The 23,289-nt window shown below is 48.1% G+C and overlaps 1 protein-coding gene across 2 annotated transcripts; it reads right to left on the bottom strand.

The window, feature by feature from the left end:
* Positions 1-597: 597 nt before the first annotated feature.
* On the bottom strand, positions 598-13,800 carry SLC4A9 (solute carrier family 4, sodium bicarbonate cotransporter, member 9). Of its 2 annotated transcripts, XM_008574321.1 has the most exons (22): positions 13,549-13,800; positions 13,051-13,211; positions 12,653-12,766; positions 12,163-12,218; positions 11,862-12,019; positions 11,512-11,599; positions 11,026-11,180; positions 10,556-10,672; positions 10,212-10,386; positions 9,921-10,054; positions 9,508-9,770; positions 8,587-8,645; positions 8,142-8,330; positions 7,898-8,011; positions 6,497-6,658; positions 6,178-6,356; positions 5,411-5,483; positions 3,879-3,947; positions 3,452-3,625; positions 2,673-2,828; positions 2,066-2,153; positions 598-923 (listed from the first exon to the last, which is right to left on the bottom strand). In XM_008574321.1, exons 1-21 carry the CDS (start codon positions 13,764-13,766, stop codon positions 2,100-2,102), a joined length of 2,868 nt encoding a protein of 955 aa, XP_008572543.1. In that variant the 5' UTR covers positions 13,767-13,800; the 3' UTR covers positions 598-923; positions 2,066-2,099. The 2 variants fall into 2 exon arrangements, with proteins under 2 accessions (XP_008572543.1, XP_008572544.1); XM_008574322.1 differs by lacking the exon at positions 8,142-8,330 and having other exon boundaries at positions 598-980.
* Between the last annotated feature and the right edge of the window lie 9,489 nt (positions 13,801-23,289).

The following is a 23,289-nucleotide window of genomic DNA, read 5'->3' as shown; positions in this document are numbered from 1 at the left end:
TAAATTCATAAGGATACATAAAACTATAAAGAAAAGCAAGAGAATAATTACCATAAAATTTAGGATAGTATTTACCTAGGAAAGGAATACAATCTGGGAAGGACATAGAGAGGGGCTAGAAATATCCTACTTCTAAACTTGAGTGTTAGATACACAGGTGATCTTTTTATTGTTTTTCTTTAATTCCACTCCTAAGTGTATACTCTGGAGAAATTCTTGCACTTACAGAAGATATTTTATATATTCTTGTGTATGATATCTTTTTCACCTTATAAGATTATTCCTTCTATGCAGATGACAAAAGGAATGAAGTATATACATGTGTACTGACATAGGGAAAATATCCAATGCATATTAAGTGACAAGTATATTGTAGAATTCTACAGTATAATCCCATTTTAATAAAAATACTAATGTGTCCATTGAAATCTGAACAATATACAGTAAAATGTGAACACTCATTATTTCTGGGATGGTTTCCATTTCAAAATTACACATTTCTGTAGTGTTTCAATATTTTTCAGTAGCCTCATTTATTTTTGTGGTTAAAAAATCATAATAATAAAGATTATTTTTATCTATGTAAAAAATGGATTCAAATAGAGGAACACTTATTCTGGAAAGAGTTACTTCTTCCTTTTGCAAGCAGAAAAGAGTTCCCTGATGACCCCAGATTCTGTAAAAGAGAATTTGTGAGGGTAGAAAGTTCAAAATGGAAAGGGCTTCTGGGTTCAAGTCACTTTAATCGATAAAGAGTGAATGAGGGTTGGTCAGTCCCCCTGGCTCACCAGCCTTTTCTAAGCACACAGCAAACCTACTTACTCCCCGCCACTCTCCACCCCCAGCTCAGGAGGTAACCAAGGTGTTGGCCAGCTGCCCTTCAGTCCTGCCCCAGTGTTCCAGGTCCCCAGCTGACTGAGCATCTGGCAGTTAAGCCAAAGGCCCATAATGTCCTGACTTCCTGAGTAAACACCTGTCAACTGAAAGAAGACATGGTGAGTCCAGAACAAGTGCTCAGGGACATGCTAGGGCAAAGAACAGAGCAAAAGGAGTGATAGGGCATAAGGAAAATCCAGGAAATCTTGTTCTGGGCAAGCCAGTAAATTGCCCTTTCTTCCTCTAGCCCCTCAAAATGTCCACTAGAAGCGGTGGAGGCTCTTAGGCTCTTGGGCTTGGGGAAGCATGTAGAGTAGGGTGTTTTGTGGCCCAAAAGAGAATGCAGCTTATCGAGGGCAAACAGTTCCAGGCTTCTGCCCATGCAGTGTCCTCTGCCTTGAATGTTTCACCTCCATCTTGTCCTGGCTAGCCCCTATTCATTCTTCAAATTTCAAATTATGGACCACTTCCACTTAGAAGTGGAACTCCCACCATCCAACTCCCACTATTCCACCTTCACTACCCTCCAAGAAGGTGTCAGAGGCCTCTGCTACCACAGCCTATGCTTCCCTTTTCCAGCACTATCCCACTCTAACAGTTGCCTATTTTTCTGTCTGACTCCCACTGGGATTTAAGCTTCCTGAGGTGAGGGACTATGATTGTCTTACTACTGTATCTCTAGTACCTAGACACTCCGTGACAGGTACTCAGAAAATGTTGATATATGGATGAATAAAATGAAGAAATGACAGAAAGGGCAAGTAATAGAGACTCCCTCTGTTTGTCTGAGTATGGTTCTCAGCAACCTAGGTGAAGGACTTCCCCAGCAAGGGAAAGGAGCACAAGGATTTATCATCCCTTACTCTCCTTGTTCCTCCTTCCCATTCTTTTGTCATCTCACCCCTCCCTCTTCCCTACCCTCTCACACCCATCTCCACATCCTGTTTGATGTGAGCTTGAGCTCCCTCTAATGACCAGGCTTTAGAACTGCAGGAATCCAAACCCAGATGCACTTGCCAGCTTCATTCTTTCCCATGGAGGGAACTTCTACCATCTCCCCTACTCTAGGGTTCATGAGGGACCAAACTATGAAGCGAAAACAGGGCTGGTCAGCACACTGGAGGTTTCCAAGATCTCAGCCCACACCTCCCCATGCTCAGTACCAGGAGCACTTCCCTCACACCCTCACCTCATGCTCAGTTTCGTGGGGTCTCTACTCCCAGCTAATTCACAGAGATGTTGATTTCCGGAGCCTTTGGCTGATACATCGGCTCTGACTGTGGAAGAGAGATTCCAAGATGAGTTGGAATCAAGAAAGAGACAGACAAGCGTAGAAGAAGGGACCCAGTGACAGGATATAAACTCACTGTGAGACAAAACAAAGATCAAGGTTGAGAAAGACAGCCTACTGGAGCTGTATCTCCAGCACTTTCCACCACCTCCCCTACCCCCTCCCAGGCTCATAAACCAGGGCCCCCGTCCTGTGAAGAAAGATTTTCTTAACCCCTTCAGTATGCCTATGTAAATACAGGGTTAAGGGGAGTGATTGTTAATCAGATCTTCAGGCTTAACAGAGATATTAGGCTTTAGGGACAACTCCTGGACAAGAGCACTCTCCCAACCCTTGCCCCATTCCCCTGAGAGGACTCAGCCTGGAGCTCACATCTTCGCTGTCACTTCCACTGAATGAGTACTCTGGCTCCAGCCCGATATTAGGCTTTAGGGACAACTCCTGGACAAGAGCACTCTCCCAACCCTTGCCCCATTCCCTTGAGAGGACTCAGCCTGGAGCTCACATCTTCGCTGTCACTTCCACTGAATGAGTACTCTGGCTCCAGCCACTTCTCAGGGATGCTCCTCTCCTTCTCTGGCATCTGTTCATCCAGCCAGAGGAGTTCTTGTGGTGAGAAGACCCACTCCAGTGCCTTTCGGACCCCCAGCAGGCCCAGCAACTGCAGGGATAGAAACATAGCCCAGAGCTGTCAGCAACAGCAGCAGGAACATTAACAATAGTAACACGTATTGAGCACTTCCTATGTGCTAGGCATTGTGTATCATTTCACCGAATGTTAACACATTCTTATGAGATAGATAAGATAATTATTCCCATTGTACAGAGAAGAAAACTGAGGCCCTGAGAGATTACTCTTCAGAGGTCACACAACTGAGATGAAACCAGATTGGTCCTATTGCAAAGCCATGGCTCTTAAATTCCTCAATGAGTAAGAACAAGGCTAGAAGCCACCTGTGTTATCAACTCACTGAGTAACAAAAGTGTCAGCATTACTTCTCCCAGGACCTCAGTCTTCTTCTGGGTTTAATGTTTCTACCTGTGGTTGATCAGCCCACGGAGGTTGGGAAAGGAGATGAATCAGGTATCCCAGGACTAGCCCATCTATAGATATCCCTCTGGAATTCTTTCTTTGTCATAGGATTCCCAGCCAAGCAGAGTCAGGGAAAGTGAGAGAGGAGAGATTCTTCCTCTTGTGGGGACCTTGGCAACCCTCCCAGGCTCAAAGTCTCCCAGGACCCCTCCCCCCTGCCCAGGACACTGCCCAGCCCTGCCCCAAGTCACCATGAGGGGGAAGATGATGGCTGCAGGGGTAGACTTGATTATCCAAAGCAGACCCAGGCAGACGAGCTGGATGGCTGTGAAGAGGTGGACCCTGCTCAGAGGTACATGCCTCAAGAGCAGCAGATCTGGCTGGTATTTGGGGGGCATCAACAATAGCTGCACTCTGTTCATGAACTGAGGGAAGAAAAGGAAGGGAAAGCAGGGCACTCAGGTATCCTGGAGGGTGTCACTTAGCCAGCATGGGGGAGCAACAGAAAGCTCTCTTGGCCCCCTCCCTATCCAGAGCATGGCAGCACAGTCCCTGTGCCCAGGAGAAGCAGAAAAATAGGATAGGAGGTGAATTGGCAAGTGTAAGAAAGAGGTGCCAGCAGAAAAAAAAAAAAAAAAAAAGAGGAGTGGGTTTGCTAAGTGATTTTAATGGTCTCACCTGGATGCTGCTAAGTGCGGCCACCCCCATGTACAGGAAGATGCCATAGAGCACAGGCATTGGGATGAACTGGTAGAAAGAAGTGAAGATCTGGCAAAGGAGTTTACCTCTGCCAGCTGCCCAGATGCCCCCCTTTGTGCTCTAACCCCAGCTTCTAGCGTCTAGCATCCAACCCTACCTAGGCATGTCCTTTCCTTTCACATTTTAGATGCCTGATCTCATAGAATCATCACATCAGTCAGATGAGGTAAATTTATTATCGTCTCCATTTTACAGATGGGGAAATTGAACTTCAGAGAGACTATGTACCTTGCCCATTACCTGGCCTGCCTCTCCAATCTTATCTAACACATTTCTGCCTGTTCTCTTATGCTCCTAGTATACTGGTCTCCTTTCCTTCCCTCAGTATGCCCAAGTTTGTTCCTTGCCACTTCGAGGCCTTTTGCTTTCCTATTACCTTCACCTAAAATCCTCTTTCCCCAGACTTTCACATGGCCAGTTTCTTCTCACTACTCATGCCTCATCTCATGACACCCCAGAAAGGCCACTCAATCTAAAGTAGCCCCCACCACTCCTAATCACCTTACCTTTTTTTGTTTTTCACAGAAAACTTATTTTCACTATCTGAAATGATCATATTTTCTTGTTTAAATTTTTAAAAATCTGTCTTCTCTCACCAGACTGCAAGGACAGAGACATGATCTTTTTTGGTCACCACTATATCCCCAGTACTGGAACAATGTTTGGCATATAGTTAATGCTCTGTAAATATCTGCTGAATGAGAGTCGCCTAGTTAGGGAGTGGCTGATCCGGTCTATCTGGCTCTTTCTACAACTCTCACCTAGTCTCCATGACCTTGCCCTCTCCTAATCTCTTGTCATCTTGCCAGTGACTCTCCTCTGACATTCTCCACATCCCCTTGAATGCTTTGCTTTCTCAGCTTGTTGAACTTTTCTGCTATTACTTTTTACTTAAATTTTGTTCGTGTGTGTGTTGCTGGTAGGGGCTTTATTCCATCTTCTTTTTCAATACTCCCTTTCCTGCACTTCTCCTGGGTGCCTAGCAGAGTTTTGCACACAGCACGTGTTCTATAAACCTCTGGTGAGGGAGAAGTGATGGTTTCTTGCCTCCAAGTTTTTCTGGGATGTGATGATCATACTCTTACTCTCAGACTTGTTGGAAGGCTGGAACAAGGGTAGAGGACGGATGCTAGGGGATGGTGGTGGTATGCCCACACCCTACTCCACTGGGAAGAAAGCCCACTGGATAAGAGTTTGGGTTCTCAGATAGATCTGAGAAATTGGCTGTCTTGTGGGGCTCTTGCAAATTACTTTATCTCTTTAACCTTCAGTTTCCTTATTTGTAAAATGCGTATGTCTCTCAGGGTTAATGTGAGGATTAAATGAGACCATGTATGGAGAAAACTAACACAGCACCTGGCACACAGTAAGTTTTCAACCAGTGCCAGTTCTTGGTATACTCATTATTATTTCTGCACTGACCCTGACCCTGGTCCATCTAATGAAGGTACCTTCAGCACAGGTGCCAGGAAGACGGAGACTCCTGTAAGGATGAACACCACCAGGCCCGTCAGCCTCTGCTCCCTGTGGGAGAAGTTAGCTCGGGTCTGGGAGAGCCCCAGGGGTGCCCAGGCTGAAGACCCTGGCCAGATACCATTACACACCCTAGTAGCAGGAGGAAACTAGAGAAATCCCCCAATCCAACAGGTTACCTGGAGGGAGGGTCCCTTAGCTTAGTTTGAAAAATCGGTGAAGAGGAAGGGGCAGAGCACTTCAACATGAGAGTCCCAGACCTCTCTGTCGGTTCAAGTTTATAGTTGCTCTTTGTTTTTATTTTTTATTTTGATGAAAAATTAGCAATTTTTACCCTGCCATAAAGACTTACATTTCACAATTTACCAGGTTGATTTCATATACTTTAGACAGTTAGATTGTGTCTCCAACTGTTACACAATTGCTTTTGTAATAGATTCTTCTGTGACATCAGTGATGTGCTTCTACACCGAGTGGGGATTATTAGGTGGCACATCACCTTCCACTTCAGCCCAGGCCACCTCCACCCTTGCATTGATAATGCTCCTCTCAAGGCCCCTCCCAGTCCCAGAGCTCAAGGAGGAGAGGGAAAGATCCGACTCAACTGTCTCAGAGCCCAGAACTCACCCATTCATCCCACTTCAGTGCTCATAGAATTTAAGCTCCCCAAATAACTCTGCTGTGCATCCCACTATCCCACATTGCTGCCCACCCCTCACTCCAGCCTCCTGAATACTGGCCTCACCTGATGCCTAGGAAGCTGGGTGGCTGCCCAGGGGCACAGGCTCTGCTCTCTCTCCGAAGACTGTCCATATGGGCCAGGGAGATGACAGTGGCTGAGACATACCAGGGCAGCCCAAGAACTGATGTGAGCAGCACCAGCACAGCCACACAGAAGAGGTCCAGGTGGAAGCCAGCTCCCTTCTGCAGGTAGTGGTGGGGGCAGTGAGGTTAAAGGTAGCCCAGACCTGGGCCCTCTGTACTCTCAGGTGGGATAGGGAGAACATGGACCCCACCCTGGAGCTTCTGTTTTTTGGTTCAGGGCCTTATCCAGTAGGCCTTACCTGCAGTCTATATTCTGCACGGTTGAGGATGACTGCTGTGATCTGCTGGTCCATGAAGATGAGGATAGACAGCAACAGAGCAGGCAGGGCAGCTGCTATACTCAACCACCAGGGGTTGGCTCCAAAAGGTGACACCAGCCAGCCACGCCCAGGGAGTGTAGGCTAGGAGGGCATTCATGGACAGGTTGGAGACGGTCTCTCAAGGGTATCTCACTTGCACATCCCAGCTTTGGCATTCTTCCATAACTCACCTCTCCCAAGACACTGGATGCTAGGGAGCTCTGTATGTGTGTGTCTGTGTGTGTGTGTGCACACAGCTGGTTCAAAGCATCCCAGTGCCTTAAAAGGGGGCAGGAGGGGGACCAGCCTGGGGTTGGGCTGGAGCCAGGCATTCTGGACTTTGGTTCTCAGGGTTCCCTGCCTCCCTGGAAGAGGAGGAGGTGGTGGATGAGGACTACCCACACCTCTTGGTATACAGAGCCCTCCTTCCTAGGCATCCCCCGCCCCACCTCACATCCAGGGTGGGGCAACTCAGACTCAGATCTGCCTTGATTTGAGGCAGGGGCAGGGCTGGGTGTGTCTGTGTCTGCTCTGATTATAAGCATCTGTGTAGGGGAGGGGGCCCCAGTTTCAGCCTTGGATTCTAAGCCCCTAAGGCTGCCCCAGTTGGAGCCCCCTCCACTCTCCTGTTCTGGGGGAAGCTGGAGGGGAGGTCTCCAAATGCACAGGGAAAGTTTAGGAGTCAGTGCTAAGCCTTGTCCTGCACACTGTCATGCCCTGGGGAGGGAGTTCCAGCTTTATGGAATCAGAGCAGGCAATAAGGGGTGCAAAGAAGAGAGTGGGAAGTAATGGAGTGGGCAGCACCATGGCAAGGGTAGAGAGAACCCATGACAACAATGGCTAACATTTATTGAGAACTTAGTATGTGACAGGCACTTGTTTTAAGTGCTTTACACTATGATCTTCTGTAAACATCAAAACAATGTACAGGGTAGGAACTATTGTTATTTATTATTTCCATTTTATAGATGAAGAAATTGAGACTCAGAAATGTGCATTAACTTGCCTAATACACAGCAAGGAAGTGGTAGAACTGGAAATCAAACCTAGGGCTGGCTGACCAGACCCATCCTCTTAACCCCTACCCTATAATAATAGCTACCATGTATTCTGCACTCACTGATGTGTCTGCTGCAATACCGCATGGCAACTCTGTGAGGCAACTATTAATCCTCATGGCAACTCTGTGAGGCTATTATTATTACTATTTCTATTTTATGAGTGAGGAAAGACGCTTAGAGGAGTAGAAGTGTGGTGTCTTCCTCCTCCAGGGTCTACTGGCCCTGCTTTCCCCTCTGCCCTCTGCCCCCTGCCCCACCCCTGCAATCCTCCAGCTCTCACCTTGAACTCTCTGGGCACCATGAGCTTTGGTGTGGCTAGACCCAGGAAGGCATCAAGGCCACAGCCCAGCAGGATGGCCAGGACTGAGGAGAAGTCGCTGAGCACTTTGCGCACCTGGCCACACAGTGGACAATCAGTAAGGTTGGGGCTTGCCATCCCCCTCCTTCCACACCCTTTCCCATTTGCAGGTAGAACCCAAGGCCAAGATCCAGACCTCTCTCAAAGAAAGAAAAGTGACACTCACCACAGAGGGAAAGAAGTGGCTGGTCTTTACTTGCTTTAGGGCCATGGCAAAGAGGAAGGAAGTAAGGAAAAGGAGGAGGGAGAAGAAGGCGATATCTGGGACTGTATGACAGCCAGGGCCACGAGGGTGACCTCCCCGCTGGGCACACTCAGGTGGAGGCAGCAAGGATACATTGACTAGGCCTAGGTCCTGTATGGACAGATGGTCAGAGATGGGGTTATGGGCAGCAGAGTAAACATCCTGCTTTCCTAGACCCACCTCAAGGGAACAGAGACCCACAGAGACACCAAGGGCACAGGATGGGAGGTCTCCAGCTGTAGGAAATGGCCAAGCCTCAGTGATCTATGAGTGTTTCCCTAGCTTATGGGTTGGGAAGAGCTAGAACCACTGACTACTTTGGGCTCCACCCTTTTTGTCCCGGGCCCTCCTAGGAGCAGGCCCTCACCATGCTTAAGATGTCATCTCTGTCTTTTGGTCTTGTCCTTGTCCATTGAGATTCATTTCCTAGGAAGCAGAGAAGAATTTGGGTGTATCTCCAGGCCCACAGGATTCTAATTTAATGGGTCCAGCTGAACCAGAGAGTCCTTAGTTCTGACTCATGTGTCCACTGACTCCATAGCTACAAGCATGTACTCCTCAGGACATGGCTTCATGCCGTCATCCCTTCAAATTCTCTACCCATCTGTATCCCTGATGCTGAGCACAGGACCTGGCCACGGCAGATGCTCAGCAAACGTTGGCTAAATGGATGAGCACATAAATCTGTGTGTTTCCACCAGGGCCAGCACAGAGTATGGCACACGTTAGAGGGGACACTTCTTCCCCAACCCTGGTGCTGTCTTCCACGTGGAGGGATATATGCAAGTGTAATACTCCAAGCCTCTCTCTACCCAGTTGATCACTCTCACCCAGGGGAAGAGCAGTGGTTTATTTGATTGGTGAGTCTGGGAGATGAAGCTGGGCATGCTTGGCCCTGCTCCTTCTTCTCCCTTCTCTTGGGAGTAAGCTGCCTGCTTGGTGCCTGTATTTAGCTCTGCTCCTCTGGGGCGAGATAGTCCCTGTCCAGTGCTGCCATGACTGGGTGGGTTAGTCTAATTTTGGCTTCATGGTTAGGAAGTCCATTCACATATAGATATAACCCATGTTCTTCAGTCAGTGTTGTCAGCAGTAAAGATGATATTGAGACGTCTGTTGTCTGATTTCTCAGTTGATTCAGAACCAGAGTGGGGAAGAGTACTGCTGGTTATTGGGTGAGTAAATACTCGGCATTTTGCTGAACTTAACTAGGGGGGGGCAGTAAGGGTACAACTCTTCCCCATCCTGCATCATTCCTCATCTGGCCAAGGTCCCTATTTCTCTCACCCACCTCCTGGACCTGGGTATTGGCAGAGGCAGCCATAGGCAGGTGACCCAGGCCTCTGGATGGGATAGGCATGGGTCACATTCAGCATTTTGCCCACAGCATCGTAGATGAAGATGAGGCTGATGAGGGCACAGAAACCTTCCTCAGTGAAGCGGGTGAAGTAACGCACCAGCACACTGGCCTCTGTGGCCACCAGCACCAGGCAGAAGGTGGCCACCCAGATGCCCACCCATAGACGGAAGGGTAGGTAATCCAGCCTGTGGTCTCTGTAGGAGTGAGAGACAGGCAGAGCTTGACAGGTCTGTCTGCTCCCCATCTAACCCAGGTCAGGTGCACCTCCAGCCAAACAGAAAGTTTCCACCCCTTCCTATTGACCCAGCCAGTAGTAGGCTGAGGATGTAGAGGAGTTCTCCTACCTGCTGAAAGAAAAGAGCAGGCGTTCAAAGACCAGCACAGGCCCGGTGCTGCTGAGGATGGTGAGGGGCTGACCTGCCATCAGGCAGAAGGCAGCTCCAGCCACCGCAGTGCCCAGGAAATTTTCCAGCACTCCCTGAAAGCAGACGGGGGCTCAGCACAGGACCCTGAAGTCCACAGCACCACAGCTCAAGCTTCCAGGGAATCTCCTCAACCCACCCATAGTACAGGGGAAGGGCACCACTGGTGGGACAGCAAAGCTTGTGCTTGTCCATCTCACAAGCCCCACCCACCTGGGCACCGTCGGTGGCGTCTCCCAGCAGACCCCCAAAAGTGATGGCGTTCGTGACGGTGGCCAGATAAATGTAGAGCACAGCTGAAAAGCACTGGGGGTGCATGGCGTCCGAGAAATCGCTACGATACCACGAGGCCTTCCGACGCACGTCCTGGACAAAGCCCCCAAACAGCCTCCCGCCCGTGGGTCGTCAGTGATCCAGGTTCCCACACTCCACGCCCGCATCCCCGCTACTTTCCCTGTGACCGGGTGAGCCCCACCCACAGTGAGCACACACCTCTGTGCCGGTCACTCCTCCCTCCACCCGGTTTTCAACTTTTGCTCCCGCCCAGGTCGCCTCACCTGCCGGTCCGCTGCAGCTCCGGGCTGGACACATGTGGCCCATGGCGGTGCCTGTCCTCATCTGGGGCCGGGTGCGGGGCAGAGAGACCCTTGGCCTCCCGCAGTTGCGAGGAGAGTCTAAGGAGAAGGGGAACTCAGGTTGGCTGAGGATCTCCAACCAGTCCGCGACTTGGCTTGGTGCGCGTGGTGATCTGCCCCCTGGCGAACGCTCACGTCTCTGCCGGCTAGGGGCCCGGCTCTGACCGCGGAGAGATGGGCATCAAGAAGATCCAGGTCGTATCGCGACCTGTGAAAGCCAGACTCGGGCAAAAGAAGGTACTTGTTCAGGTCTCATAGAGAGAGTGGTGGAGCAGAACTAAGAGTTAAGTCTGCCTGACTCCAAACCCAAACATAGGTCCCTATCTTTTTCCTGAAGCCCCGCCCCACGGCCTGTGGGAAAGGATGTGTATGAGATGATAGCCCCCAAGTACCTTTTGTGCTGAGAAGGTATACATTTGGGCGGGGGAATCCGGGTTGTTGGGTCCCACCTGCCTGGGGGGAGCACTGTTGCCTCCTCTAGGAAGGCATCCAGGGCTGCCAGAAGGTCATGAAGGTTGCTGGCCCGACGGACTGACCACTGGAATCGCTGGGAATGCGGCACAGAATGGGCAGTAAATGTAAATCTGGACTCTTACATGCATTTTCACAGTTTCCAAACTAGACAAACTCAAGTCACACAGGCAAAGTCATTCACGCATTCACTCATGCATGCATGTATTCATTCATTCATTCATTCATTTATTCAGTGCACATCTGTTGAGTGCCTACTATGTGCCAGCACTGGACCAATAATGGGGCTACGCTGGAAGACAAAGAAACTTCAGTCCCCAGGGTTATGGACACAAAGCTACACTCTGCCTCGCTGCTATACTTAGTTACACACAGAGTCCACACACACACAAATGTGCCCAGCTCACCGGGTCACTGAGGAGGACAGCTGCTGCCCGGCCCATCTCATGGTAGCCCCTTCCCAGCGTAGGGGGGCCCAGGAAGAGGCAGAAAAACCTAAGGAAGGAACCAGGCCTCTGAGAGGGTCAGAGGCTGCTTTCCCATAGGGCAGCCGTGGCCTCTGACACTCAGCTCTGACCTCCCTATCAGCCCCCATACACATACTCATGTGCACATCTACTCTGTAGTCCTGACCACTACTCCCTCCCCAGACCTCTGAGTACCATCCCACAACACCCTCAGAGAACTGGACCCAGAGACCCCCCAATATGCTCCCCAGTAAAGGCCCTTCTTCTGGGCTCCAGCACCCCTGACTCACCTGCTGGGGAGGGGCACCTCAGTAAGGGGCCCCAGCACCACTGGATCCCGCAGTTGCACAAAGGCCCCCAGTGGCTGTGCCAGGAAGCCCAGCTCTCCCACCAGTACAACCCCTGCCTCGGCCCCTGGGGGCAGCTTCTGTCTCAGGGGGTTTTGATGCTGGGTGGAGATTCAAAGAGACACAGAGTATAAGAGGTTATTTGGGGAGGGCAGGATCTCAACTCACGGGTGGTCCAGTGGAGGGTGGGCCCATGTTGATTCCTGAGGCCTCTGCCAGCCCTGCCCAAGGAAGGGCCACAAACCTGTTCCTTCAGGAGGGCTTCCTCACTATGAGAAGCCTTTCTTGAATGGGGAGATCCTACAAAACAGGATTATGCAGTGATTAAAGGCACAGGCTTTGGGGGTGGATCCACCAGGACTCCTTGAGCAGCTTTACCACTGACAAGCTGTGGGAAGTGGAACACCCCCTTCTGAGCCTCAGCACTAAAGTGGGGATAATTGTGGTACTACTTACTTGGTGATTGTGAAGATTAAATGAGATACTGCGTGTAAAGCTCTTGGCACTGGCATAGTGCCTACCAAGTACATCCCTTCACAGACCTCTAACTATTATGATTCTAGGACCACCCCACCTTCTGTCTCCACCATTACCACCAGCTTCCTCTTGCCCATGAGTCCTGGGTTGAGGTCTGAGTTGAGTCCAGGTGACTTCTGGCCCAGGAAGGTACAAAGAAGATCTGGAACCATCCCGCCCCAGGGTCTTGGTCCTGGTCCCAGAGAGAGGCCTCTTACCCCAACAGGGCCTGGTGCCTGTGGTCTGGATGTGGTGCTGGGGTCTCTGCAGGAGCAAGGCCTGCAGCTGCCCTCTCAGCTCTGGGCTCAGAGACTCCACTCTGGTCACCTGCTCTGGACAAGAAATGTGGGGCTTAAACCCCTCCCTGAGAGCCCCTGCTCCCATACTCTTCCCCTTCTCCCTCTGCTTAGGCCCCTTTCCCTTCTGGGAGTCTCAGGGAATGCAGGGGCCAATGAACTTGCTCCTCCACTCTGTTTTTACATCTTCACCCTGTGACAGGGATAGACAATCTCTAGGGTGGGGTGGGGTGAGCTCTGGAATAATCCAAGTCTTTGGGGGGAATCCTGAGGAAATGGCATGGCTACCCAGGCCCTCCCTGCAAAGGCTGCCAGCCTACCCACAAGCTCCAGGAGGCTCTGAGCTGGACAGTCCAGCAATACAAGGCCCTCGGCCAGCAGGCTGCGGAGCTTCTTGAGGCTAGGCAGTGCCAGCATGGGCACATGGGGGGCACTCCACCGGCCTGCACCCACCTCCAGCTTCTCCTCAAACAGCACCCACCTATGGTGGAGGGGAGTAGACAATGTTATCGGGGGCATATCTTCCACATCCAGAAGCAGGGACACAGGGAAGGTAGGGCAATGGTGGTGTTCTGGGTCCTGTGGTGCAGAGTATGCCCCTCCCCAGGCAGCCACCCCTCATAAGTCTTAGGGAACTCAAAACCAGACTGCAGAGGAGATTGAGTAGAATGGAGGGTAAGGCCCTGAAATAAGGGAACTCAGAAAGGAAAATCCTGATTTGGGGTGGAAAGGTGCCCCACAGGAGGAGCTGGGGTCATGGAGGAGGCCCCAGCTGGGGACAGGGAAGAGCACCATACAACTGGCCTGGGTCCACTCACCTGCCTGTCTCTCTCCACTCCAGTGCCTGGGGCCAGCCCAGCAGCTCATTGAGCTGAATGAAGAGCAGAGGGTCCTTAGGTACCCCCAGTTCCCTGCAGTCTATGTCTGAGGGGTCATCAGGGCTGGGGCCAGGGCCAGGACCACTGTCCAGCTCCCCTGCAGGAACATTTTCATGAGCACTGGAGGCTTCGAACTCCTCCTGGCCTGGTGGCTTCATCTTATTAGGCTTGCACAGAATCTCAAGACCAGTGCAGCCCTAAGTTCTGAAGCCAGGGGCCTCTGGCTGGCTGCATTTATAATGTACACCAGACCTGCCCCCTCCATCCCCCCACCCCTACCCCAAGCACAACACAAACAGAGCAAGGCCTGCTGATTCCGGAGCCTACTAGGTCACCTCCTCCTCTACTTGCTTCTCCCACCCCCCACTGTCCTGAGAATGTTTGTAAGGTTTCTTCAGAAATGCCCAACCTGGAGCTAAAGTGTATGTGTGCATTTGCTGTGGGATCAAGTCTGATCCCACTGTGTTTTGTGTAAATGAGCAGGAATAAATGGCTGGCCTAGGTCTGAGGGCTGACACCCCCAGATTATGCTGTACCCTAGCATGTATCAAATACAAACACCAAACACCTAGGACTGTTTTAGGTGTCACCAACACACCCTGGAGCCACAGACAGCCATTTGGACAAACAGGGACCTAATAAATAACTGGGTGGATGGAAGCTAGACAGGTAAGGGAGACAGCACGTAGGGGCCCTGCCTGTTAAATGGGCTAATGATGGAAAGCGAAGGCAGTTCATGAGGAACACAAAGCCTGAGTCTTAAATTCTTTTGCCTAACAACACCTGGAAACTTCTCAATTTAGCTGTGTCCCTGGGGTCTAACTCAGCCCACAATGAGGATGGCCAACTAAGATGTGTGTGTGAAGGAGCTAAATGGGCAAAGGAGAATATAATCCTTTAGCAAGTTCTGTTGACTCGACCTTCAAAATATACCCAGAATCCAACCACATCTCCCCACCTCCAGCATCACTATCCTGATCCACCATCATTTCTCACCTGAATTACTTCAATAGCCTTCTAGTCCCTTGCAATAATCCCCCTGCTTCTACTCTTCCTTCCTTGCCCAAAGTCCATCCTTCACACAGCAGCCATAGAGGTTTTTATTTTTAATTTTTAAAGATGACTGGTAAGGAGATCTTAACTCTTGACTTGATGCTGTCAGCACCACTCTCACCCAGTGAGCTAACCAGCCATCCCTATATGGGATCCGAACCCATGGCCTTGGTGTTATCAGCACCACACTCTCCCAAGTGAGCCACGGGCCGGCCCCATAGAGGTTTTTTAAAAAGGGAATTGAGCCACATTACTCTTCTGCTCAATACTCACCCAATACATTCCCATTACTCATGGAAGAAAAATCGCACTTCTTTCATGGCCTGTAGGATCCATAGTCTGGCTCCAGCACACCTCTCTGGCCATATCTCATACTATTTCCCCTTTGCTCATTCCTTTCTAGCTACACTGGCCTGAAGTCTGTTATGCAATGCTTGTTCCTGCCTGTGGGTCTTTGCAGTAGCTGTTTTCTCTACAAAAAAAGCTTTTCCCCAAGATCCTCATATGACTGGATCCCTGTCATCCAGGTCTCAATCTCAGAAGTTACCTACTTAAATTAAGCAAACCTTCCTTTTCCATCCTGTCCTAAGTTTCTCTCTTTGGTCACTCTCCATCACATTTCTCTTTTATTTTCTTCCTGGCAGTTATCACTACTAGCAACTGCCTCGTTTGTTTATCTGTTTATCGTTTATTGCCTGCCCCTACCACCCTCCAGCCCCCCCCCACCCCCTCTCTCTTTTTCTCTCTCTGAAACGTTACCGACTAAAGCAGCTCCTGGCACGTAGTGGCTCTCAATAAATACTTGTTCAATGAGCGCACAGAAAGAAAGGGGCTGAGGAAGAAGCCGCGTTTCTCCTGGGGGCCACACGAGGACGCTGCTCTCCACAAACCGGACCGCTAGGGCCGCTCCCTAATCGGGCCCTTACAGCTCTAAGTGGCTGTGTTTGTTTCCCCAGCGGACCTCCGAGATGGAGAAACGGCGGGGCGGGGCGGGGCGGTGCTGATCTTCAACCTTGTCCTGGTCCACCGCGGATTGGCCTGGAGGGATGGGGTGTTGGGGGAGAGCAACAGGATGGGGAAGAGAGAGCCAGTCAGGCTCATCTGAATGTGGGTCAGATTTCCACACTGGATACCGGGGGACCCAACCCGTGAAATGGGACCCAGGTCAGCCCTCCCCACCAACCTCAGGTATGGTCCAACGAGGTCCCAGGCCATGAATTAGAAGAGTCACTATATTACCAGATGGGGAAGAGTGCTGACTCTGAGGGGAGAGTTGGTTTCAGTCCCAGGAGTAATAGAAACTGGCCTAGGGCCTGAAAGGGCCCAGGAACCCCTGTGACCACTTCCCTCAAGAATGTGACCTTACCTCGGGGGCAAGTGACTCAAGGGAGCCTGAGGGGGATGGGAGCATGGACTTCGCATGAATAACCACCCCCCCCACACACACATACACACACCCTCCTGTCCCACCTCAACTTCCTGCCAAAGTTCAGAGGTTCTGTCCTTTACTCCTTCAGTGGCCACAGTTACCCTGGCTCCCAGTGCTGCTTGCTGTGGTGGGCCAACATGGCTCCACCCTCCCCAGGCCCACTTCCACCTCTGGGCCTGGCTTTTCTGAGCTGGGCAGGCTGGTGAGGGATGAGTAGGAACTTCAGGTCTGCCTGTGGACACCTGTGATTTCCCAAACAGGGCCCAATGAAGGTGTGCTGCGTGGGTGTGGGTACTGGAAAAATCCCTGGCCCAGGAGTTCAAAGACTGGGTTTTCCTCCTGGCTCAGTCACAGACTTAATGAGTAACCACGAGCAAGGACCTTCCCTTCTCTGAGACTCAGTTTTCTCACGTGTAAACAGTTAGGGTAGATGATTTCCAAGGTTCAAAGCATACCTTTATGCAGTGCAGTGAGCTAGACCCTAAGGGGGCAGGAGAGGCCTCGGGAACTGGCTGCCTGGTATAAACCCTGGCTTGGTCACTTTCTAGCAAGTGGAGAAGAGATTTATCTCTGCTGAACCTGAGTTTTCTTATGAGCAAAAGGGAAATAATAAAAGTACCTACTTCATAGGCTTTATTAAATGAAACAGTGCATGTAAAATAGGGTTGGTACTTAGTAAGCACAAAAAAGGGAGGCTATTATTATTATATAACTATGAAAACAGTCACTCCCAGAGAGGGGAGGAGAGAACCTACCAGATACTGAAATGCTAATTGTATCTAATCACTGTGCTAGACACATTATCTCATGTAATCCTTTCAACACTTTTTTTAACATAGCTTTGAGGTAGGTACTGTTATTATCACCACAAAACAGATGAGAAAACAGAAACAAAGAGAAATTCCCAACTGGTAGAGTTGGTATTCAAATCTAGGATGCCCGACCCTCAAAAAGATAACCAGGTTCAGGAAACAAGGCAGTGGTTCTCAACCTTGGCTGCACAGTAGAATCATCAGGTAGCTTTAAAATATCAGTGCTTTGGTTCCACCCCCAGAAAGTATGGTTTAGTGAGATCTGAACATCAGAATTTTTTTTTCTTTCTTTTTTTTTAAAGATGACCGGTAAGGGGATCTTAACCCTTGACTTGGTGTTGTCAGCACCACGCTCACCCAGTGAGCAAACCGGCCATCCCTATATAGGATCCGAACCCGTGGCCTTGGTGTTGTCAGCACCGCACTCTCCCGAGTGAGCCACGGGGCCGGCCCTAACATAGATTTTTAAAAACTTTTTATTTAATTTTTTTAATATAACTATTTATGAGAGTCTAATTATAGATTCACAAGAAATTGTGAAAACATACAGTGAGGTCTCCAGATGGTAACTTTCATCCAGCTTCCCCCAATGGTAATATCTTTCATTCCAATAGTACAATATTAAAACCAGAAAAATGACATAGGTAAAATACTGTTAATTGGACTATAGACCTTACTCAGATTTCACCAGTTTCTACATGCATGTGTGTGTGCGCGCGCGCACGCGTGTGTATAGTTTTATGAAACTTTATCACATGTATAGATTTACTTACAACAAGCTGGGCAAATAGTTCAATCTCTTTAAACCTTAGTTTTCTCATCTATAAATGGGTGTGATAATACTACTTTCCTCAGAGGACTGTTGTGAGAATTAGAGATATTATATGTAAAGTGCTTAGAGCAATGCATAAAATGTAGTGAGTGCTCAATAAATTTAAGGTGTTTTTTTTTTAAAGCATGTTTTGAAAAGTAACTTAAAATACATAAATAAAGCATGCTTGTTACGGGGGGGGGAACAGAAAATGCTTATGAGAGTAAAAATAAAATAAAATAAAATTTTTAATAATGCCCTGTGATATTGGGAAATATATATTTGGTTTTTATCCCTTTTACCTGGCATGTAGCTCCTGAAATCCTTGTAATCTTCAAAGTGATGTGTCTTTTCGTATGCTAATGAGTTGACTGGTGGCTGGCAGCCCCAGGTAGCTTCTGCATGGCAGCTGGTCACTGGAAAGACTAAGGCAGCACTAGAGGGTTGGGACTTTCAGCCCTAACCCCCACCCTCCAAGGAGGGAAGAGGGACTAAAGTTTAGGTTGTTCATCAATAGCCAGTGATTTAATCAATCATGGCTATGAAATGCAGCTTCCATAAAAATCCAAAAGGACAGAGTTCGGAAAGTTTCCAGATAGCAGATAGCTGAACACATGGAGGTTCCTGAAGGGTGGCACTCCTGTGGAGGGCATGGAAGCACCTTGCACTTCCTCCATACCTAACCCCCTATGCATCTCTTCATCTGTATTCTTTGTAATATACTTTATAATAAATAGGTAAATGTAAGTAAGCGTTTCCCTGAGTTCTGTGAGCTGCTCTAGCAACTTAATTGAGCCCATTAATGGGATCATGGGAACCCCAATTTATAACCAGTTCTTCAGAAGTGCAGGTAAAACAATCTGGGGGCTTCTAATTGGCCTTGGAAGTGGGGGGATATCTGACCAAACCCGCAAACTGTGGGATCTGAAGCTATCTCCAGGTAGATAGTGTCAGAATTGAATTGAGTTAGGTGTCTGCTGCAGAATTGATTTCTTGCTTGATGTGTGGGGAAAAACCACCACACTTTTGGCCACAGAAGTCTTCTGTGTTGATTGTTGAGGTGTGAGAAAAGAGCAAAAACAGTTTATTTCTATGTACTCATGCTCTTACCCCAAAATAACCACCTGTTAATAATTTTACTCACACCAAAAATTTGGAATAGATTTCATTATCCTCACTTTACTAGTAAGAACATTGAGGCTCAGAAATGTTAAACAATTTGCCATAGCCACTAAGCTTATGAGCAAGGAGCTGAACACTCTTGCCTGCAGGAGCTCACACTGGGGGAGGCAGACAGGTGCATGAGTAATACCAATCCAGGGTAGACTGGGATGACCAGCAACTGCCAGGTACTGAGAGCTTTTACGTAGGCATCATTCTCGCTTCTGAATGAAGAAATTGAAGCTCAGAAAGGTATCTTGCCCAAAACAGACCTAGGAGCTGGTAGACCCAGGATTCAAAAAGGGTTCAGTCTGATGCCTCAGCCTGAGCTTCAGAGCTTCTGCTCTGAGCGATGCAGACAATATGGTAGGGAGGTGTGTGTGGAGGGAGAGTCTCTCCACTTTGAGCTTTGGACTCCCTGACCGCAGAGCTGGGATGCCTTCCCATCTTGACCCTAGACCACCAAGATCCTGCCAAGACTTAGAGTGGACTCAGATAGCTGGAACTTGCTTCCACTCCTCACAATGCCCACACCCCTTCACAAAGGTGAAGGCCTTTGAAGGGAAAGAAGACGGGGTATCAGAGAGATAGAGTCTGCAGAACCAGACCATCTGAGCCCACCATAAACTTCTCTAACTCAGGCTTTCCAGGCCCCTGTGACCTAGACTTCCAGATTCAAAAGATGTTGGAAAGAAAATTGCAGGTACATGATATGTGCTTCAAATTCATTATTTAGGCTCCCTCTGCCTTTGGAAAAGATTTTGTCTTAGTCTGTGTTGCTATAACAGAATATCAAAGACTGGGTAATTTATAAAGAAAAGAAATTTATTTCTCCAGTTTTGGAGACTGTCCAATATCATGGTGCTTGCATCTGTTGAGGGCCTTCTTACTGTGTCATCCCATGGTGGAAGGTGGAAGGGTAAGAGAGGACAAGAGCAAGCAAGAGCAAGATATCAAACTCACAGCCATAAGCCCTTTTATAATCAGTATTAATCCATTCGTAAGGGTGGAGTCCTCATGTCCTAAATACCTCCCATTAAGCCCCACTTCCCAACACTGTTGCATTGGGGATTAAGTTTCCAACACATGATTTTTGGGGGACACATTCAAACCGTAACAGATTTATTTATTTATTTTATGATTATTATTTTTAAAAATATGACCAGTAAGGGGATCTTAACCCTTGACTTGGTGTTGTCAGCACCATGCTCTCCCAAGTGAGCTAACCAGCCATCCCTTTATAGGGATCCAAACCCATGACCTTGGTGTTATCAGCATCACACTCTCCCAAGTGAGCCATGGGCCGGTCCCTCAAACCGTAACAGATTTCAAGGTGGTTTACAACAAAAGACATAGACACAAATAAGTATCTAAAGAATGATTAAAGAGCATCATAATGAAATCATATTGGAGAAGAAAGAAATTATCCTCAAAATGCTGGGCTGGGGATAACCACTGCAACTGAGCACCAAAATTTAACTGTGAGCTTCCTGGCAATAGAGGTGAAAAGGGAACATATGAGTTCCACATCTGTTATTTAATAAAAGGAAGTACCTATATGAGATAGTAATGACAGCCAACACTACACTACAGGAGGAATTTGTTACGTGGGACCTTATATGTAATAGTATCTAGAGCAGCACTTTTACAAAGGATTCAGAAAGGCTTTTCATATATCTCTTACGTCAGTGGTTCTCAACCTTTTCAGAATCAATATTTCTTTTCTGTAACAAATATGTTGTTAACATCCCTTTACTATCCTGAAATGAAGTTCAATATAATATCCTATTTGCACATTTACTCTTTAAAAATTCAATACCCTGATTAATATAAAAGAGAAAATGATTTTAAAAATAATATTATTTCAATATGCAAATGCTTAGTCACAACTACTCTAGAAATCTCAATGAAGTAGCCCATTGCTTACATTTACACAGATTTACCTTGAATGTGACAGTCATAAATACTAGCTAAATGAACAATTCACACTAATTTCCTTCCTGGAAAAGTCAGTGCAAAAACTTTTTATATTTTTGTGTAAATTAGAAATGGTTCTAGGCCCAAGTAATTATAATTGGGCTGGCCGGTTAGCTCAGCTGGTTAGAGCATGGTGCTGATAACATCAAGATCCAGAATTTGATCCCTATACCTAGAGGACACTCATTATTTTGTGGGCCTGGCTCCTTTTTTTCCTAAATGCCTGGAGACTCCCCAATCAGTGACGACGACCAAAAACGCTTCCAAAAATTCCTAGAATATCCCCTAGGGGGCAGTATCTCTCCCTTTGCAAAGGGATACCATTGTCTTAGACCAATCCTGCGTTACAAAAAAGAGCAAATGGATAATGTTAAATTGTTCAATTGCAGCCCAACCCTCAGTTTTAAAAAAAGAGCAGGTGGATCATGTTAAATTGTTCAATTGCAGCTCTGTGACTGCATTTCAAAGAAGAACCAAACTTATGCATTCCTGGTACAGATTGTGAAGTGACCTCACTCCAAGGTTAAGCACTAGCAAAGTTAACAAGTGTACTGATCTATTTATATAGAGTGTTTAATTTTGCCAAGCACTTCAGAGATGCTATCTCCTTCAATTGTCACAAGAACCTTCTAAGTAGATTGTTATTCTCCTCACTTATAGATGAAGAAGCTGAAGTGTAGAGAGCAAAGTTATCATGCCCTGTAGATCAGGCACTGTCATAGAATTGTCTCAGCAAGCCTTTTGACAGCACCATAACAGCAAACAATTCATGATGGACATCTCTGGCCAGTCCTTGAATACAGGACAATTGTTTTAACCCCTCATTTTTCACATGAGGAATCTGAGGCTTGAAGAGGCAGATGGGTTGCATGAGGAGGGATGAATCACTTGCCCTCTCCCTGCCGGCAGAGAGCCATCTTGTTAGGGGATAACTGAAGGGCCAAATCCTGGGTCTGGAGATGTTAATCACTCAAAGTTACAGAAATTGGCCCAGAAATGGAGACGAATGGCTTGGAATTCAGCACATTATAAATATCCCTTCCTTGATATCTTCTGGGGATGACAGGAATTCCTGAACCCCCCAGCACCCCCAGCAAAAAAAGATCCTTTTCCCATTTCTATCCATTCCTATTCTTCATCCTATTCAAATGGACCCTGGCCGCAGACAATCAGACATCAGAGCCTGTTGGGTGTGTGCATGAAGCACACCACCTCCAGGTGCCCCCGGCCAGCATGAGGTGTAAGGGACGTCAAATGACAGGCCCTAGTTCTATTCCAGCCTCAGCCCCCAAACTGCCTGATCAACTGGCTTGAATGGGGTGAGAGAAGCTAGCTTGGGGTAAGGAGCAATGACTCCTCATCCTGACCTTCCAAGTTTGGGTGACTCTTGATTCTGATGCTAGAAGTACCCTCAGTGGAGGCTCCCTCCTTCAAATTTCTCCCCAACCCAGCAGAGCTCTGGGGCTGCTTAGGACTCACTTCCCCTGGTCAGAGAGGAAGGAGAAGGCAGCTGAATCCTCTCCCCCGGGACCACAGGCTTCTCTTTCAGTTCTGATCCAGGGTTGCTTTCTTGGGCTGAGGTTTCCAAAACTCTGGGTGGCCTTGCAGATCTACCACCTCAATAATGCCTGGCCATCTCCCAGCAGGGACCACTTCATCTCTGAAGTCAGCTGGCCTATGATAAAGCAGCATTTTACTCAAGTTCCAACTTGAAAGGAAGAAAAGAGGAAAACATTTGTTCATAATAACAGCTGTCATTGAGTGAGCACCTACTATGTGCCTCACATTATTCTGCTTTATACACATGACCTGATTTAATCATCACAAGAGACTTAAAATAACTACTATTGTTATTCCATTTTTCAGATGAGCAAACTGTAGGTAAGAGAAATTAAACAGCATGTTCCAAGTTAGAAAGCTAAAAAAATAGCAGAACCAAAATTTGAACCCCCAACTGTCTGACTCCCAAGAGTGTACCCATTTCACTAGCTGCCTGCTAACCTCACCTAATCCTCCCTCCAGCCTAGTGAGGCAGACATTCTTACCATCACCCCCCAGGATAGATGAAGGACTGAATCTCAGTAAAGCTGATGATGTTACCATCCACAGAAGTAAAGAGGGTGGCTATTGTCTCATCCATTTGCTCAGGGTAGTTTTGCACTTAAGAGCACAAGCCCAGGTAAAAGTGAGGGATTCAAGTTGAGGCTGACATACTACTAGCTGGGTGACCTTGGGCTGATACTTAGCTATTTTAGCTTCAGTCTTTTAAAATGGGGATGACGATAATAACAATGTCCAGTCCTAGGAATGTTGTGAAGATTAAACAAGATAATGCAGGTGAACTGCTGGGCACATAAGAGCTTTCATTACTTACAGGTCCTCTGCCTCTGCCTAAGAGGTTCAGATTTTGTTTGTATGTTTGACATGTTATCCTGATT

The sequence above is a fragment of the Galeopterus variegatus genome, unplaced genomic scaffold (genome assembly GCF_000696425.1).
Source record: "Galeopterus variegatus unplaced genomic scaffold, G_variegatus-3.0.2 Scaffold1032, whole genome shotgun sequence".
NCBI lineage: Eukaryota > Metazoa > Chordata > Mammalia > Dermoptera > Cynocephalidae > Galeopterus > Galeopterus variegatus.
This window is presented reverse-complemented; position numbering and strand designations above follow the sequence as displayed.

What these genes read in the sequence shown, in the direction of transcription:
- SLC4A9 (XM_008574321.1), bottom strand. Translation starts at nt 13,766, where the DNA reads ATGAAGCCACCAGGCCAGGAGGAGTTCGAAGCCTCCAGTGCTCATGAA. An exon ending in GAGTGGAGAGAGACAGGCAG is followed by an intron (nt 13,212 to 13,548) that starts GTGAGTGGACCC and finishes CCTCCACCATAG; the next exon opens with GTGGGTGCTGTTTGAGGAGA. An exon ending in GAGCCTCCTGGAGCTTGTGG is followed by an intron (nt 12,767 to 13,050) that starts GTAGGCTGGCAG and finishes TTTCTTGTCCAG; the next exon opens with AGCAGGTGACCAGAGTGGAG.